Here is a 20,628-nt window from a genome sequence, read left to right on the forward strand (position 1 = left end):
TGTTATCTTTTTAAGGTAACAAGTATAAATATTTTTCAAATTCAAAGTTTTCTTTAAACAGTGTGTAACATAGAATTTTCCATTTCTGATTTCCAAGTCTGCTGAAATTGGTTAAAACATTCTCTGTTTAATGCTCAACTTTAACCATTTTGGACTAAAACCATAGTTACTCTGATTGAACCAAATATTTAAAAATCCATATCTATTGAAGATATTTTTGTAGATGTAGATCTACATCAAGCCTAAATAAATAAATGATTTTGAAAATGTACTTATTGATAAATATACAACTTTTAATTCTAAATAATTATGTTTTTCTTAAATAGATTTATTATCAGCGGAGACATATACACACTAAGTCTAAACTCGTTTAAAAACAGACACATTATTATTGTCATATGTATATGTAATAGTGTGTTTTTATGTAAACAAAACCTGTGAATATCTTCCACTACTGCTTAGAAATTCACAAAATAATACTCAACGAATTATCGGAGAAATCTGTGGTATCAAATCAAATAACTTTAATAATCCAACTAGTGACATATTTGTAACAATAATTCTTATAATAATTCATTATCTTTTCACAGGTAAATAATTTGAATCATTCATTTATTTGGTTTTACTTAGTGCTATATGCTATTGTAGCATTTGTCAGAAACCACTTATAACGACTTTATAACTAACAATTATTAAATTGTCCTCTTAAGAGCTTTCGTTGTGTTTCAAACTTAATACTCTGCCATTTCTGATTCCACAGGCAACTATTTATCCTGTATATACTTCCATATCTGTTCTTAGTTACAGTGCCTGAAACATGAACACATTATGCAATTATACATTTATGTTACTTATTCTACCGTGTGTTTCTTAAATATACACCTCAGTATTTCCATACTTCCTTCAAAATTTTTTCCCTAATATTGGACAAAGGTGATACATCACAACAGAAAACAAACTATACAAATCGATACAAAGCAGATATACATCTAACACAAACACAAAGAGAAGTTTTGATTTCTTGTTTGAATTGTTTTACATTTGTTCTTTTGGCGACTTTTATATTTGATTATGCTGTATTGACTTTGCTGATTGTTGAAGGCCGTACGGTGATCTATAGTTTATTTCTATGTTATTTGTTCTCTTGTGAAAAGAGGTCACATTTGCAATCATACCAAATCTTCTTTGTTTTTATATTTGAAGGTTATATTTATGCATCCCCTCAACAACAAGACACTAAGAACATATCTTAGAGTACTTTTAGATAACAACAGCTAGTTCAAAGCTTATAAAACTAATGATAAAAAGTCATGCAAGCATTCTCACAAATGAAAATTGTATTAGAAAGTGAACAAATATATATTCGACAATAATTACGTTAACCTGCACTTCACGGAATTGCTGACTTTTTATATCACTGCTTAAAACATTCGATGAGAAAAATGATGGTAGGAGACATTACATGAAACTCGTAGTCTTATCATCTGAATTTCACGTAGTAAATGAGATTGGCATGTCAGTGGCAGAGTCTGTCAAAGCATATCACTCCTTCATAAAGCAAAAATAACATCAAATAACTTACCAGAAATCAAATATTCAACTCCTTTATCCAATTTGACTCCACATTCAGCACCAACATCTTTTTCAGAACGAACTTTAAGTGTTTTAGGAACCTTGATCTGTAATATATATAATAGGGATGTACCCGGTCATGATACTCTCGAGTACTCGGATATATCTCTGAAGTATTATGAATTAAAAGTATCGATTTTTGTTTGGAGGCGGTATTTTTGTTATTGCCTTTCATAAACCCATGATACCAAAGGGACAACCAAATACGTCGAAAACAAACTGACCACGCCATGAACAACAGTTTAAACAACATCACATGAACAAACATAAGTAAACAAATGTTAAATAATCAGGAAAATGTTTTTATTATCACACCAGATGCTTTAATTTAAATTAGTATACACGTTTCCCCATAAACATACACGTGTGAGAATGTTTTTCAATAAATATAAGTCTATTGGAGTTTAAAATATTGTTAGTATTTATATATGATATAAAAAAAGAGATGTACAGATGTTTCTAATGAATTTTTTATCCACCCAAGTATTATTTGGGTAACTCAATAGGTATTTTATGTGTCGCAATGCGTATTTGATTTAGTTTTGACCTAACTTATTTTTAAAATATATATTAAAAGTAACTCTCATTCTGAGTTAGAAATTGTAATTTTTCTCTTTTGCCTGTTTGGTAATTCGAGATATCTGTAGATTACTTTTGGTTAGAATTAAAGCAATTTACGTAATTCCTGTAATTAAAGATATACATCCGTTTTAATGGGTCCCTGTCTCATTTATTTGTATTTCAGTTTGAATTTTGTAGTCAGTTGTGTTTGTTAGTATAATTGTCGCATTTAACTAATATGTCTGTTTGGGTGCTAACCTAATTTAGCCAATATAACGGAACTATACACAACTGTCATAACAGTTGGAGGTTAAGCTAGCTGTGAAACCAGGTTCAACTTACCATTTTCGTTTGTTCCGTTCATTTCCTTTTTGAATTTGAAATTCGACAGTTTACTATACATTTTTGAATCCGTAAAGTAAAATAACAAAACTGAAAGATGTAGATACTGATATTTTACAGACGATGTCATATGAATATTTAGAGGATATACCTTGAATGATTGATAATTATTTTGATCCACGAATTCATTTAATAAAACACTTGCCTTAAACATCGTTTTCTGCTTAGACTATACATTAATTAAAAAACCCTCTTATCCAACTGTTAAGAATACTGTAATAATCATATTATGTACTACCTTGAAATTATAATTCACTGCCACTGTGTATTCAACTTGACCTCCTTTTAGAGGCTTTATTTCTGTGATTTTTCCTCGTGAAGCTTTAAAATATAATCATAGCTTAATAAATAGTGGCGGCCAAAACCTGTAGTATTTGTAAATAGATGAAACTTAATGGATGTAATAGAAACGATTAGAAATACAACTTTGCTTCATGATTGGTGTTGGTGTTGTTAAACATGATTATAGTTGAATAAAGATAAAAATTGCTTTGCAAATTTTTCTTTAATTTTGTATGTTTAAATCAATAACGGTTACCAAACTCGATATGGATTTGAAGATAAATTGAAGAACAAAAATGTAATAATTATCGTTATAAAAGTTAGAAAACAACAGCTTAAGTAGAAAAACGAGGACAAATAATATCGCAACTGGCTCATTTAATAAGATACACTTTATTAATTTGATTTAAGTGTTCACGATATAGACTGTTAATTAGAACACTCATGTTTCTACTTCCTTGACATATTACCACAATGAGGTTGTTGCATTTCGTGTTTCAGAAACTAATTGATTGATTGTGTCAAGGATGCTTGAATTCAAAGCAGGAAACATCAAATCGAATGCCAAAGTTTTGCCCAATTTTGAAATCCGTACGGAACAATGTGTACAGTAAATGCTTTGTATTGGAAAGCTTCAGTGAGATTGAACGTTCTTTTAAATACTAGCTCAAAATCTTATTGATGGTTAAAGAGTAGAAATGGATGTATATTTAAAAAAGAACACACTTTATTTCGTGCCACTGAAGCGCTTGTCTAAATTTACTTTCAACAGGAACGCTCTAACATAGAAATTTAAAACTCGGGGAAGAATGAATAAAATGGACGAATTAATCTATTATAATCGTTGCTAGTTTTTTTTTCAGAAATAGAAAAATACCTTGATTTAAAATGGTTTGAGGCATCTTCCTCCTGTGTTGATGGAGTGTCTAAATTCTTTGCACATAACGATATTCAACATATGTGAAAAATGAAATATAAAGTAAAATATTTAATATCTGCAACTGTAAATTGATATTAAAGGCAACCGTAGTATACAGCTGTTCGAAATCCATAAACCGATTGAGATAAAAACAAATCCAGATTACAAACTAAAACTGCGGAAAACACATCAAATATAAGAGGAGAACTACGACACAACAGCAACACGACACTTAAATGTAACATACACGATACGAATCATATAACAATGGTCAATTTCCTGACTTTGTCCAGGACATTTAACAAAGCTAAACCTCGCGCATTCAGGACAAAGAAATACACAAATAACATTACAATAGGACAGTTAGACATGCTAATAGTTACAAGGCTTATAATTTAATACACCATACGTGCGTTTCGTATACATAAGACTCACTAGTCACGCTCAGAGTAAATAAAGCCAAACAAGTACAAAATTAAAGATCATTAGTGACCTAAAGTTCCAAAAAGTGGTGCCAAATACGGCCAAGGTGATTTATGTCTTGGATAAGAAAATCCTTAGTATTTAGAATAATTCTTACTTTTGTAATCAGAAAATTTATAAAACTGACCATATAATTGGTTTTCATGTCAACACCGAAGTGGTGACTTACCACAGATTATGTAAAACAAAAAATAACCTTGCATTGTCACCTACAGAATAAAGCTACAGTACAATTAGTCCGGCCGATTGGTGCAGATATAGAGCAGAATTACTCACTTGATGAGGTAGGCATTAAACTTTGCATAGTAGTACTTAGTATTATACCCTTTCATTTTAGCTATGAACCCACTCAGAAAAATCCAATATGTCTACCATTTTCAAGATGGCGGAAAAACGTTAAAATATCAAGTATGTCTGACAGGCATTTTAAATAATTTCGGAAATTTAAGTACTGATCCTTTAACAATGGTCTTCAATTTCTTGAATTTGTTATCAATTAATTTTAAAATATAAATAAAAAAGTTATTTCTAGAACGCACACATTTACAAATATGGCTACATATACAAAAAACAAATAGTGGAAATCAATGTTAATCAATATATGTAAGATGTTATTGTAATTGTTCTTTAATCGCTTTCAGTTTTAATGGTTGGAATGAAATAGGTTGAAGTGAGTCGATTGAACATTGATAGAGGTCGGTTAAATGTGTTGGCATATTAGGTAACTTATATAAACTTTGAGGCAGTGGCCAGGGCACCTTGTCTATTGTCTCGTCAAAGCCACGTCTTACGTCACTTATCAGGTTTTCATCTGTCGTACCTACTATATCGTCAAATTATTATATGTAACCTATATAGGTGTAGCTTTCCTATGGCGGATGTGACGATTGACATAATTTAAAATGGTTAAGGGACCATTATTTCCTTTTCCAACTAGTCAGCGAGGATAGCTCTTAAATGAACTCCAGGTCAACACCTTTATTAGTTAAAATAGTAAAAGTCATTTCAGAGTTTGGCGGAACTGGGATGGTTTGTTCTATGCAAAATTGCCGAGTTGAAATCTTACCTCCTACTGTAACAAATGCTGCATTTATCACTGTGTTGTTGATGGTAAGTGTGGGAGTATTCAGATTTATCAATGCGCCCAGTGTGTTAAAAATATCTAGCCCAAGTATAACATTGTCCGTTAAGGGCGATTTACATACATTCCATTGTATGTTTACTGTATCAATGTCGAGAAGGGTGTTCTTTTTAATCTTCCCAGTGACCACCCCAACCGCGTATCGTTACGGTCTACGAATCTTCAATATCTACTGAAATTAATTTCTTATTCACTTATGTTATCATGGCAACAGTGTCCATATTTATGGGCACATTCTGGTCCTATAAAACACCTCGTACTGATAGGTTTTATCTAATGGTTAGTCTTGATGACAATATCGGACGAGGAAGAGGGCCTCTGTTCGGTTTTGTCATGAGGTGATGTTTCTTGGCAAAGAGACTTGAGAGTCGAACGTTGGCCTACTGGTCCGACCCGTAGTGCTTTGATTTTCTCTGGATTCTAGTAAAGGTGACCGTTGCCTGAAATAACTGCGATTTTTGGATAAAATTGAGAATGGAAATGGGGAATGTGTCAAAGAGACAACAACCCGACCAAATGAAAAACAACAGCAGAAGGTCACCTACAGGTCTTCAATGTAGCGAGAAATTCCCGCACCCGGAGGCGTCCTTCAGCTGGCCCCTAAACAAATATATACTAGTCCAGTGATAATGAACGCCATACTAATTTCCAAATTGTACACAAGAAACTAAAATTAAAATAATACAAGACTAACAAAGGCCAGAGGCTCTTGACTTGGGACAGGCGCAAAAATGCGGCGGGGTTAAACATGTTTGTGAGATCTCAACCCTCCCCCTATACCTCTAGCCAATGTAGAAAAGTCAACGCATAACAATACGCACATTAAAATTCAGTTCAAGAGAAGTCCGAGTCTGATGTCAGAAGATATAACCAAAGAAAATAGACAAAATGACAATAATACATAAATAACAACAGACTACTAGCAGTTAACTGACATGCCAGCTCCAAACTTCAATTAAACTGACTGAAAGATTATGATTTCATCATATGAACATCAGGCGCAATCCTTCCCGTTAGGGGTTTAGTATCATACCATCATAACATATATGAGAAGAACATAACCCGTGTCATGCCAACAACTGTTTTTAGAATAAATGTGTTTAGTTCCGATGCAAAGACCTTATCAGTGACTCAATATTAACGCCAAAATATGCAATCTTTAATGACTTGACAACAGTATCGTAATTATATCCCTTCTTAATAAGTCTATTCAAAGGTTTTGTAAGTTTCTGAGGTGAATACTGACACCTTTGTGCTTTATAAAGAATATTTCCATAAAAAATTGCATGTGAAATACCTGAACGTATTAGAAGTCTGCATGTTGAGCTATATTTACGAATGATATCTTTATACCGATGATAAAATTTAGTAAATGTTTTGACTAGTTTGTGATATCGAAAACCCTGGTGTAATAATTTTTCAGTAATACATGGAGTTTGTCCGTGGTGATGCTGACCGTTGTCCTTAAAGACTATATCGTCCTTGGCCTGGTGGGGGTGTTGCTGGTCGATAGGCATTACACTTGGATGTATTTCTATCTGGCGATCTACCAAGATTTTATTGCTATGGGGTTCTTCCAGGTGTATATTTATCAGGTGATCGTCAGTTGATCTGGTGATCTTCACCGATTATATTGATCAGAAGGCCCAAGGTTATATTGATCTGCCAATCAACAAGAAGACTTACCGATGGGCATAATTGGCACTTTTTGGTCCATACATTGCCATACAGTTGACTATTGAGGTTTTCAATTGTTGAAACGCCTTGTTGATCGTTTCTGAGTTCCTCCCTATAACATGCCTTGAATAATCTTGATCTTTGAATCCTCAGAGAAATGCTGCGGTTCCAATCTGGTCTGAATATCGTCCTTCCTGTAGCGCTGCGTCAATACTTTCTTAAGACCTTTGAATCATCATCTGTGTTGACCTTGCGAGAATACTCCAAAGCAACATCAGCTTAGCAACCTAAGAGACTACACACCTGTTTCCTGTTTTCCCATTGTAACCTACTGGCAGTCCGTTCAAATTGGTAAATGAACGCCACCCAAATTATGGATCCTCTTCCATTGAATATTTTCATTTTGGGAGCTGTGGGCTTTTGCTCCGGTTCCTTGCACCACAATTTTTACAGAGGAGTCTGAACAAGAGCTAATGCCACTCTCTTTTCGTTTCGTTTTCCCTTTCATTGATCGGTAGCCTGCTGTTCAAATGCACTTTAAAATTGAACTGTGTCTCCTTCTTCAGTTGCTGTCAGCTCGTCCATCCGTCTCACTACAGCATTGAATTTTTCATTGGTCTGACTGTCAATTGCGCCGTGCTCTTACTACTAGCCTTGTTGTGTATCCTATGTTCAGACCGCTGAGGTTGGCGTATATATTGCTCCCATCTGTTCATTATTAATATTCATTGCCTATTTCTGTTCAGCTTGTTCGTTATAAAACCAAAACATATTTTATCAAATCGCGCTTCGCTCTGTTTTATATTGTGGTTAATATCATCTGTTGTTTGAGCATTATATTTCCTATCTGCTAAAAGTTCTTGGAACAACTGTTGAATAGTCATTTCTGAGTTGTCCTCTGTTAAAGTGTCTCCAGCTTTGGATTTCTCCATATCACCAAGTGATTCAGCTTCTGCAATTTCAATATTCTTATCCTTTTTGTCCTCAATTCCTGCCATTTCACTGATTTGTGGTTATACAATTCTCAAATCACACAGTATGATATCTCAAATTGCAAAATATTGCAAACCAAGAAATTAAGATAGGCAATGAATAATATCTTACGGCCGATTAATCTCAAATCACAGCTTTTATGTGTGACCTAAGTCAAAAAAATATTGCAGCTTTTAATGAAAGCTTCTACCGCAGCTTTTTTATGAAAGCTACTATTTGTATATGAAATGACAAGCCAGGGAAAATCAAAAAAACAGAACTGGAACAGAAACTTAATGACAATATTCTTTAATGAAATGATTAAATTCATGTCAATTCTCAATAATGAATATTTGCATTTTTTTAAGGCGGCCATTTTGAAAATAGCCGTCATTTTGAATTTCAAAGATTGATCAAAACAAAATCTTGCGTAGTACACCAAATCATTCAAATATATATGTTGAATTTTGTATTTCCAGCATCAAATCTACTGTAGTTTGTGCAGTACTGGGAAATATTTTCTAACGAATGTTGGCCATTTTGAAATTAGCCGCCATATTGAATTTTGAGAGTGAATCCATAGCTAATATTGCTCAGTACACTAAAGTGTTCCATCATGTAACATTTGGTACTTTTCTCATTATTTGAGCATTTTTGTCACCGATCGGCCAGACTAAATATGATGTCACAGGTAAATGTAACGTCACGATATTTTTCGAAAGGTTTCATATAGTTCATATAACTGACCATATAATTGATGTTTATGTCAACACTGAAGTTGTGACTTTCCACAGAATATGTAAAACAAAAAATAACCTTGCATTGTCACCTACAGAATAACGCTACAGTATAATATGATGTCACAGGTAAATGTAACGTCACGATAGTTTTCAAAAAGTTTGATATAGTTCAAAATTAGGTTTGTAATTATAGCATTTAATGTACAATACAATGATTACAATTAAACTAATATAAAATTGTGTTAGCAACCAGATAATTAATTGCATTACCTAGATATGCAGGTATTAATTTTATGAATAAAACTATAAAACAAATAAATCGTTTACGTGAAGTTGCCCCAAACTGAAGTCTTATAAATAAATATTACCAAATTCAGCCCTACAGAATACTTCCTGATCTGTTCCAACAGCACAGGTACATCCGTGGGCCTCGGAAATTAAATTCATCAACACAAAGACGATTGTCACTATTGTTAGCTTCATGGTTATTCTGAAACAAAGATGTCTGAAAGTTGTTCGATATTGAGACTTGCAGTTCAAATGATCATCGTTTTATCAAACCTGCTTGACAAAAATGTAATAAAATATTTCAAAACCTTTTGAAATTATGATAAAGACAAAAACGATTGCATTTTGCTAAGCAATAACGTGTGTTCGTTTCAGTAGACATATACGACGTTTTAGTTTTCCTCCATTGGCACATATGATGTATGAACTGTACACAATTATTTAAGGAATGACTTTAATTCATTATCTGTCTATGAAGAAATAAAAACAAAAAATTGGTGCACACTCCACAACCCGCGTAGCGGAGTATTTCATAGTCTGCATCACATTTGTGTTATTTCGAATAGACAGAAAAAATATTACAGTCATTTCTTACATTCTAATGCAATCTTTATGTTTCAATTTATTTCATTGGCTAAAAATTGCCGTCAAATCCACAGTTGACCAGTCGTAACTAGGAAGGGATCCGCTATTTTGAATTCTTTGATCAACAAATGTTGAATTACTACAATATTATCTAAATTAAAACAAAACCTACCTCAAGTTCGCCGTTTTAATGTGACTTTATCCGAATTTTAATAGTAGAGGTTACGTAATAACCTCCAGTTTGTAAGTTTTCATGTGTATGATGTAACGTTTAGAAATGACGTCTTTGCGCCAAAACTATTCATGAAGTTTCGCGGATTTATTTTTGTATGTCAAATTATACATTTTTTCAAGTTCTAGCGTCTCAAATATCCGTTTTATCCGGATAACAGCATTTGCGAACGTCAAATCTACAATTGTCGGTGTCAATTCTAAATTCCATTTTAAACAGGAGTAAAACATGTTAAATTGTTCATGACGTCAAGGTCATCTGACAAAATTATGTCTTTGAGCTGATAAACAAAACAACGTCAGCTAATCAGAAGACGCATTACATCGAAAATTAAATTATATTGAAACAACAAAATGTAATCAAATCATTGATACCGTAAAACAACTAGTAAATAAAGGCGCAAGTAGTTAAACGATGTCTAAATTTTGTAAATCACTGAGGCGAATACAATGATATTAAAGCAGATGTAGGGTGAACATATCAAATATACCAGACAAAAACCATCAACAACCCAAAACAGTTCAAGATCTTATCGACGTTTTATTTAAAAGTCATGGACAATAATCATTACCATTAGAATAGGAGAAAATTTGGTTGGATGTGTGATTAATCATGTTAATGTGTAGATACATTTTTTACACATTGCAAATATTCAGAGTTATTCGTTTGTATTTGAAGTATTGCTTTAAACATGCTGATATAGGGATAAGACGAACATTTGGAAAGCTTTTGAAATACATCTCATATCATATATATCATATAGAAAAAAAAGTAAGGAAACAAAATTATGATTAAACAGTGAAAAAACAACTTATAACTTACCTTATGTTAGTGAATAGTAAAATGTTTCTTTGTTTCTATTAATAAATATATGCGCTTGTGACACGGATTTGGAAAGATTTTCTAACTATTAATCATAGTACAAAACAGACTTTTATGACAGAGGTGTTTTGTTGTGCATCAATTCTTGTTACAAAAATCATTTAACGTAATTGAAATGTTAATTTGGTTTGTAATTGATGAAGGTCGTTTCCCCAACATGTGCATCGAAATACGGATGTATAGTGTTTAAAGACCGGATGGAATGTTATATTTTTAGAACTTACCATTTCTCATATCCAATTTAACATTCATTAGGGCAACAATTTTACTGATGCTTAAAATTTGCAAATCCATATAAAAGAGATAAATCAAGTAACTAATAAAAACTTAGGTAATCGCAAGAGCTTAAACAAAAACGAGACTTGAGCTTCTCGTACTATCAATTTATTATCATGTTCTGTTTATTCTATTATACAAACATAGTTTTTTTGTACTTGTACAGTGTTTACAAATGTAATTCGATAACTTTGCTTCTATTACACAGCAAAAAGTGCCACGCATGTTTCACGCATGGTAAAGAAAACGTGTGTAAAACGTATGTTTTTTGTGCGTTTAACGCATGTTTTTTACAACATGCGTATAACAGGCGTGCAAAAACATATATTAAATATGCGTTACAAAACGCATGAAATATTTCACATGTGTAAAACATGTGTAAATACAAACTCATGTAAAATACATGTTTTACATGCGTTTTACATGAATTTCAAAATTATATTTTTTTTATGACTGATTTTTTATCTTTGGCTTATTTTTTTTTTAGTTTTGTAGTGGAAATTAACAATTTATAAATGAAAGACATGATTGGAACCTCTCCTTTATCCTTGGTTGGGAAACCCCTTTGAAAAATGGGCTTTTGGCTGGATCCGCCACAGAAGAATGTAATAACTTGAAAGTTTGAAAAATAAATGAAAATTACAAAAACATGTCTGCCTAAAATATTTAATATTTTAATTTCAAAGCATTTTGTTAAGCTTGAATAGACAAAATTTACACATGGTTAAAATGGAATGCTGTAAAGTATGTAGATGAATTAATGTGTTAACTGACTAAATATACATTGTGATATTTGATATGCTGTCATTTATTGTCTTTTCCTTTACTTCTCATCATTGATGTCCTCCAATAGAAGCATGAGAGTATTATCTGACACAAGTTTGGTAAATTCTATATTTTGATTCAGTTTATATTAAAGTTCTATTCGTCACAGTCCTGTTGCTACAAATGACTGGAACTGCTTCCTAGCAGAGTTACTTCTCCTTTTTAATTTGCCCAAGACATTTCCGTGTGACAATTTCTTCTGTAAACATAAAAAAGGGTGATTAAGTAAAAAGACATTTGTGATGTTTATATAAGAGATGTTGAATTTCACAAGAACTGAATGTAACTGAAAGTTAAAAGATCACGAAAGGCAAATATATACTGAACATTCTTATGAAAAAAATGCGCAAAATCAACAAGTTATTATACTTGAAATAAGTAACAAATGCAGTTTTCCAGAGCAACTTAACTCCTGTAAAAAAAGGTAATCTGCAACATTTATTGAACTCATCCATGACTTTGGCTTGCCAAAACTAACCTTTGAATTTGATAAAAAAAAATATAAAAACAAACATGATGTTGAACAATAGGATTGAGATTGACAATGCAATTTTCATTATACTTTCCATTTTAAAGGGGAAAATATAATTCCTGTAAAAATAGTTTCTTAGCACTTAAGTTTTAAACTAGAAAAAGTCAAACACCTTCCTTTTTAACAGAATTACAATGCATAATTGACCAAAGCTGATTATTTAACTGGTCTTAGCAAAGGTGGATTTAGAGTGGGGCCAGGTAAAAATTTGGTTGATTATATAGGGAATCACTGAAGCAGGACCGGAGCGGGCGCCCTCTTAGGCAGTCAGTGGCCCCCTACTTATGAACAAATGATTAAAATTTCGAAAATCCTACAACTCACATAGGCTTGCGAGAGCTCACAATGCTATTTTCCATATTATTTATATTTCCAAGTGGCAACATGTGTACAAACTACTATTATTTAACTTCACCAAAACATTGATATTTACCACTTGATATCTCTTCTTATTTATTGTTTGTTGGGATGCTGTCCCACTAAAATATACTTTACACATTCTTTTATTCAAAAACAGATTATTATTAAACAAAAGTTATTGCAGAATAAAACTTCTTACCTGAAGAGTCCATTTTTTCTCCAGTGTCGATTACAAGTACATTTCCTTTTCTTTTCTTTGGTCACGTTTTTTAAACAGTGTCTTCTGTCCCAAAAGTTTTTTGTTATTGCATGTATTGACTTGCTTGGAAACTTTAATAAAAAATATATCAGTTATAGATAATTAAACATGTTAAACAAAAATTGTAAAACGAATTTCTCTGATAATTACATCTATACATATATATATATGTGTGTACGGGAAAACATGGTTTATATATAATGTTTGAGTTTTTATTAGCTTTTAATGAGCTTTCAATAACTGAAAGTACTATTAAGTTTTGATTGTTTGTCTTCATGTTAGATTTTTTAGCTTTGTACCAATTCAATGAATCAAAACAATTTCTAACCGATTTCACCACTTTGTTCCTCTTTTGTGCTGTTACACAACAGTCCCAACATTCTATTTATGCCTGTTCCAAGTCCGGATGAAATTTAGTTGTTGTTTGATGCAGTCTGCCATATTTGATTTATTTTGGCAAATCATTTTACATTTTGTCATGTCAAGCCTTGATGGCCTGTTATACATTTTTTGTAGCTGACAGTATGAGCTTTGTTCATTGTTAAAGGTATTCAGGTATCCTATATAGATGCTTAAATCCAGTTCATATGGACATTAGTAGATAGTAATCTCATAGGTGCTGACTGACCTAAGGGGGGGCCCGCTCCAGTCATGCTTCAATGATTCCCTATATAATCAACCAAATCTTTCCCACGAAAAGGGCCCCCCCCCCCCCCTGGATCCGCCTATGCATAATTGTTTTATAAACTATCTAATATAATTGAACTGATCCTTAAACCTCCTTTGAAAAAGGAACCATATTTTCACATGTAGAATCTAGGTGCTCTATTTATATACAGTGCTGTTTTTCCATCTACCATTGGACATTTAACCAAATTTACATGATCAGCTTGTGTGCTCTCTGTATAAACAATCAATGGAGCCACAATAGATCTGTTCCTACTGGAACATATATTTATTATAATGAACTTTTATTTCATAACAACTGCACAATACTAGCAAACAATAGTATTTATTGTTTTCAAGTATACAGGTAAAAGCATAGGTGGATCCAGGGGGTGGGGGGTGGGGGGCTGGGTGGCCCGCCCCACCTTTCGTGGGAAAAATTTGGTTGATTATATAGGGAATCATTGGAGCATGACTGGAGAGGGCCCCATGTTAGGTCAGTCAGCGCCTCCTCCCCATAGGAAAAGTTATGGATCCGCCACGGAAAAGATCAGGAAAATCAGGAAAGGCAGATTATCAAAAAAAAAAAATCATTGATAAAATTTAAGTGTTTTCTTTTCTTTTTATCCTCATCTTTATTATATATACTGCAGTAGAGAAGAGAACCAAAAATTACTTTCAAATAAAAGATGAAAAACGTTTTAAATATCAGGTGACAGTTAAAAAATCAATTTCAGAAATGTCCTGAAAAAAGGTGCCGATTTGACTTTAATAAGGTAATGAAGGTGACGAATTCAATTACCAGGTGCCCGTGTGTTTTGTGTCCAGTAAAATTATTAAGAAATTACAGAGTTTTTTCATGTTAATTAATTCACCGTATCGAAATACTTACACTGAGTGAGTCTTTGCAAAATTGTTCATTCTGTTAGGTACATAGTGGCAAGTGATAGTCATACCGTATTTTATTTATAAGTTGTACAAAAATAACCGCGGGAAATACCATTACACTGGCATGGAGACTCGGAGGAAATTACGGAATCCACATTCATATATATTTTTTTAAGGTCCAATCGGTTACATACAATTATTAATCATGTTTACTTGTTTTTATTACTTATAAATCTACGCATGGATTTCAATCATTAAATGCCGTTTAAATGGAATTTTTAATGCTTCGCCTTTGGTTTAATATTAGCCCGTACGGTTCACCCGGAAACGAGCGTTCAGACAGACGACACTGATACTGACATCATGATTCGTGAAGCAAAACGCAAATTTTATGGAAGATATGAGATGCAGCTAGGACAATGTAGGATATCTTCAATCTAGGACACTAAAGACAAAATGGGTAAGAATACAACTTTAATATTTTATTCGATTAACATTTCACGAAGGATTTTTAAATGTCATTTCCAAAACTGATTTATTTATCCACAGGACTCAGGAGTTTGAAATCCTATCAATAACGGGGTAAACTTATACCAAACTTGAATATCACAGTAGAGCTTCACTCGAATCAATCTTCTGTGATTTATCCAGTTTGAGTAAATTATAAAGACATGCACGAACTTATAAGTTAAGACCGTAAAGTAGAACCAGATGACCATTTATATTCTTACACTTCCGGAGCACCTGAGATCACCCCTTGTTTTTGGTGGGGTTCGTGTTGTTTATTCTTTAGTTTCCTATGTTGTGTCGTGGGAACTATTGTTTGTCCTTTTCTTTTTTAGCCATGGCGTTGTTAGTTTATTTTCGATTTATGAGTTTGTCTGTTTATAACCATTGAAATGTATATGTCTCTTTGATAACTATACATTTTTTGGTAGCAAGTGAAACCGGAGTGAAGTTAACACTGGCTTCGTAATATTCCTGTTGTCTTCCCAAGTTCTGAGATAAACTATCAAAGCACGTAAACAATAAGATGTTTATTTAAAAGACATATATATATGGTTGAATATAAGTCTACTTGTTAATGTTATTGTAACAGTCCCTAAAGTGGGAGCCATAGGATGAGCGTCCTCTCAATTCAAATCCTATTAGTAAACTTTCCTGAACCCAATGAGTGACATCATACTTATAGTTCCTAGCTAGGGACAAAGAGTCCAATAGGGTTTGGAAGTCTGGCAAGATCAAAGTCCTGACAAGAATAATAACATTGCAGGTGGTGTCTCGGGAGAAAGAGTTACGGAACTATAAGTAATACATTTGTACTAACAATAGGAACAATATATAACACCAGACTAGAGGACTGTGAAAACAAGTGACCTGGCATAAAATGAATATCCTGGTCTGGTTTCTCAATCTGGGGTGACTGGTAAGAACACATTCATAAATCATGGGCTTTAAGGAATCTTATTTAAGAATGTCATATCAAATTAAAATTTTCAGAGAATTGGATTTTAAAATTAAAGAACCAGGTGCTCTGCAGGGAGCAGCTTTCTACGACCCGCTGAGGGTGAACCATGAATAGTTGGGGCTAGTATCATGAGTATTGACACAACATTCAAGCTTGATACAGCTCTGAATTTGGATTCTGATAAAATTTTTGACATACATGTAATATGAGTTTCTGACACTAAGCAAATGTCAAGATCTTACAAATCTATTGCGCAATATTGTGCAGTTTAACATTTCTTCTTTAAACTTTTTAAAAATTTGGAATCCAAGAAATTCAATGACATTTTGTCATTTTTTTTATTAAATCGCTATTGACAGTAAAAGCTCGTCTGGCCTACTAAACAAGCCCCTGTGAACCACTAAAAAACAATAAATTAAGCAGCTTTGACTCCATAATAAATAAGATGCTCAAGCGCAGCCAATCATATCTGCTTAAATGTTTTGTAAAGATATTTATTTAAACAATGTATTAACAACAGGAAAATTTCCTGAAATATGGGCTAAAGGATTTATTGTCCCATTACATAAAATTGGATCTAAAGATTACCCATCAAATTTTAAGAAGCATCACGATAGGAAGTTGTGTAGGAACTCTTTTTAAAAATACTCAATAATAGATAAGAATAGTTTATATAAACTAAAAGAAATATAGTTGGTCCAGAGTGGACAATGCTCATTGTTGAACGCTGTATGGTGGCTATGGTTGTTAATTTCTGTGTCATTGGCAATCATATCACATCTCCTATTTTTATAGGACGACTGCAAGTTCTGGTGGATGGTTTTAGAAAAATATCATAACATATACATGTACATGTATACCGGTATGATAGAAAAAAAATTTCTCCGATAAGTAACTGTGTGGATGATGAATACATGACAGTGATTTTAACCTCACTGTAATAATTTAAAATATTGTAGCACTTGATACAATCACTTTTTAAACGACTGCAAAAATTAAAAAAAATCACGTCTGCGTCGTTGTCGTCCTCGTCCGAATACTTTTAGTTTTCGCACTCTAACTTTAGTAAAAGTGAATGGAAATCTATGAAATTTTAACACAAGGTTTATGACCACAAAAGGAAGGTTGGGATTGATTTTGGGAGTTTCGGTCCCAACATTGTAGGAATTAGGGGCCAAAAAGGGCCCAAATAAGCATTTTCTTGGTTTCGCACTATAACTTTAGTTTAAGTAAATAGAAATCTATGAAATTTTGACACAAGGTTTATGACCACAAAAGGAAGGTTGGGAAAAATTGAATAAATGGGGTTCTTTGATATGCCAAATCTAACTGTGTATGTAGATTCTTAAATTTTGGTCCCATTTTCATATTGGTCTACATTAAAGTCCAAAGGGTCCAAAATTAAAAACTTAGTTTGATTTTAACAAAAAATAAATTCTTTGGTTTCTTTGATATGCTGATTCTAAACATGTACTTAGATTTTTTATTATGGGCCCAGTTTTCAAGTTGGTCCAAATCAGGATCCAAAATTATTATATTAAGTATTGTGCAATAGCAAGAAGTTTTCAATTCCACAGTATTCAGCAATAGCAAGAAATCTTCAAATGCACAGTATTGTGCAATAGCAAGAAATTTTCAATTGCCCAGTATTGCACAATAGCAAGAAATCTTCAATTGCACAGTATTGTGCAATAGCAAGTATTTTCAATTGCACAGTATTGTGCAATAGCAAGAAATATCTAATTGCGCAATAGCAAGAAATTTTTCAATTGGAGTTATCTTTCTTTGTCCAGAATAGTAGTTGAATCAACTTAAATCATTGTTTTATACAATATACAATGTATATTCACTTTTACTACCAACTGATAAATTAAAACAATCTTTACCTTTCAGTGATAACAAGCACTTTTTTTTATATTTTAATATTTTATGATATATTTAAATGAGTAGTTATTGTTGCAAACTCCATTAGAAATTTGAATTGAGATCAGTTTTGGAATAAGGGAAAGGGGGATGTGAAGAAAAAAAATTTGGGGGGGGGGGGGTCAATTTTTCTCATTTCAGATTTCATAAATAAAAAGAAAATTTCTTCAAACATTTTTTTGAGAGGATTAATATTCAACAGCATAGTGAATTGCTCAAAGGCAAAACAAAAATCTTAAGTTCATTAGACCACATTCATTCTGTGTCAGAAACCTATGCTGTGTCAACTATTTAATCACAATCTAAATTTAGAGCTGAATCCAGCTTGAATGTTGTGTCCATACTTGCCCCAACCGTTCAGGGTTCAACCTCTGCAGTCTTATAAAGCTGCGCCCTGCGGAGCATCTGGTTATAATTATACTATGGTTTGTTTTAATACAAAAATGTATATAAAATATTAATACAACTGATCAAAATATAGCATATTCCCTCAACCAATATAGTGAGTTCAGTATAATATACACTTCTTAGTTTTATTATTTGATTGACATGAATTGTTTATACTGTCTTTTTACTGATATCTGAAATATTTGCCACTGAGACATTATGCAGACTGCCTTATGTAGGCATTAAAAATTTAAGCGACTGTTGGTCCATCTTTCAGTATTACATTGGATGATGATTCAATTTTTGTTTCCTTTTGTTAACTTTAGTTTGCAGTTGCCTCAAGCAAAGGATTAGGTCCAGTAAGACCCCTTTTTGGCCCCAAAATATAGCAGTTTTACAAAACTGTTTAAATGTAAACTTCTAGTTATTCATCGGAAAGTAGAATGCTACTGCTACATAAATGTGGGCTGTTTTCAACAATACAACGCACATATATCGGGTACTAGCATCATTAAGTCATGCTAAATTACTGAAATCTTCACAATTTTAGAATTTTAGTTAAATTTTAGACGTTTTTTTGTCTTAAATGAAAGTAGCCGCATTGGTGTCCATTCTTAAAAATATTGAAAAGTAAGTTGTATTTGATGATAACACATAACATATATAAAGGTTCAGGATGAACACGAATGCAGCCATTTCAATTAATATTTTATAGTGTGTCTTTCTATGTTGTGATGTTACACTATTGTTTCAGACAAGGGTGAAGGTTTGGTACCATTTAAAAGTTTAAACCCCCTGCAATTGTGTGTCACCTGTCACCTGTCCTTAGTCAGGAATCTGAGGTTTAGATGCGTTTTACATAACATGTACTTTTCATGCGTAAAACGCATGAATAACGCACGTTTAAAACATGCGTTTTACATAACATGCATTTTTCATGCGTAAAACACATGAATAACGCATGTTTAAAACATGCGTTTTACATGCGTGGTAGGAAAAAGACGTTTCCCGTGCGTTACCAAACACATGTTTTACATATGTAAAACATGTGTAAAACATGCGTGGCACTTTTCCCTGTGTAGAAGTATTATTTTGTAAATTATTCAGTCATACTTCATAAAATCATGATTATATTTAATTGATTTTTCAATATTATCTGTATACTAATATTTGACCTAACTTACCGTAAGTAGCTCCACAAAACTTTTGTTTATCTGTTTCATTTTTATATTTGCATCCATAGGTCTCAGAAATAAAATAAATCAGCACAAGACAACATATAGTCATTATTGTTAGCTTCATAGTTATTCTGAAAGAATACCACTGCATTTATTTAGATAAACAGTGTCGTTCTAAATATAAACGTTTCATGAGTTAAGTAACTATTGTTTATAGGTATACTAATGGCTTTTATTTCCTGTCGGGGAATCCGAAATTTCTCTGTTTGGAGTTTATTCGATACCATGAGTGTTTTGTGTGTCCGCTTGAATTGTGAGATATGAACATTGATAGACTTCTGTTGCCTGCTCTTAAACATTTAGCTGATACAATAATAAAATAGTATGTAATGCTTAAAAACTAGGAATACATTAATGACAATTTGACACAAACAAACCATCTAATTTTATCTAGTTTAACTTCTTCTTCACTTAAAAATATAGACGCCAAATATGATTGTTATATAGAAAATATGTATTTATTTACTGAATAGTTGATGTCCACAAATATGAAACTATATCATATGTAAAAAGATAACAAAATATATGTCAAAATCAAAAGCTTTAACACTTCAAACGAATGAAAAACAACTGTCATATTTTCTGCATCGGTGCAGTTCATATGTTAAACAAATGTTGATTAAACCTGTTTTTATTAACCAGCTAGATAATATTGTGTTCAAATCTGTAAAGCTATAAACCAAACCAATATGTTCACAAAGATTGTATTGTGTTCTGTTTGGTCCATTCATATCGCAAAATAAATAATGAAGATACTGATATCTGAATTGCGCTATACAACATAATCTACCTTATTCACGACGAAAATGTTTCCTGCATTTTAAATTAAAAGTCGTAAATGTACATGTTAACAAACAGGATACTGTAAAAATTGCTCCCAATTTATCATTTCAAAAAACCACAATTTTATGACGAACTAGTTTTTTTAATAAAAACGATTTGAAGCATATAATTAGCATACAACTGTTCGACATTCATAATCGACGGAGAAAAAAAATCCAGGTTACAAA

General features: G+C 32.5%; 1 protein-coding gene and 1 long non-coding RNA gene across 3 annotated transcripts; both read right to left on the reverse strand.

Annotated features, from left to right (window-relative positions):
- Positions 1-509: 509 nt before the first annotated feature.
- On the reverse strand, positions 510-19,674 carry LOC139528415 (NTR domain-containing protein-like). 2 transcript variants are annotated; one of them, XM_071324390.1, is made up of 5 exons: positions 19,565-19,674; positions 9,178-9,299; positions 2,834-2,916; positions 1,583-1,679; positions 510-810 (listed from the first exon to the last, which is right to left on the reverse strand). In XM_071324390.1, exons 2-5 carry the CDS (start codon positions 9,290-9,292, stop codon positions 683-685), a joined length of 423 nt encoding a protein of 140 aa, XP_071180491.1. In that variant the 5' UTR covers positions 9,293-9,299; positions 19,565-19,674; the 3' UTR covers positions 510-682. The 2 variants fall into 2 exon arrangements, with proteins under 2 accessions (XP_071180491.1, XP_071180490.1); XM_071324389.1 differs by lacking the exon at positions 19,565-19,674 and adding an exon at positions 10,737-10,858.
- Positions 11,725-14,733, reverse strand: LOC139528414 (uncharacterized). Its single transcript, XR_011665587.1, has 3 exons — positions 14,607-14,733; positions 12,989-13,119; positions 11,725-12,096 (listed from the first exon to the last, which is right to left on the reverse strand). It is a non-coding gene; the product is annotated as an uncharacterized lncRNA (long non-coding RNA).
- Positions 19,675-20,628: the final 954 nt, after the last annotated feature.

Source organism: Mytilus edulis, chromosome 6 (genome assembly GCF_963676685.1).
Source record: "Mytilus edulis chromosome 6, xbMytEdul2.2, whole genome shotgun sequence".
Taxonomy (NCBI): domain Eukaryota; kingdom Metazoa; phylum Mollusca; class Bivalvia; order Mytilida; family Mytilidae; genus Mytilus; species Mytilus edulis.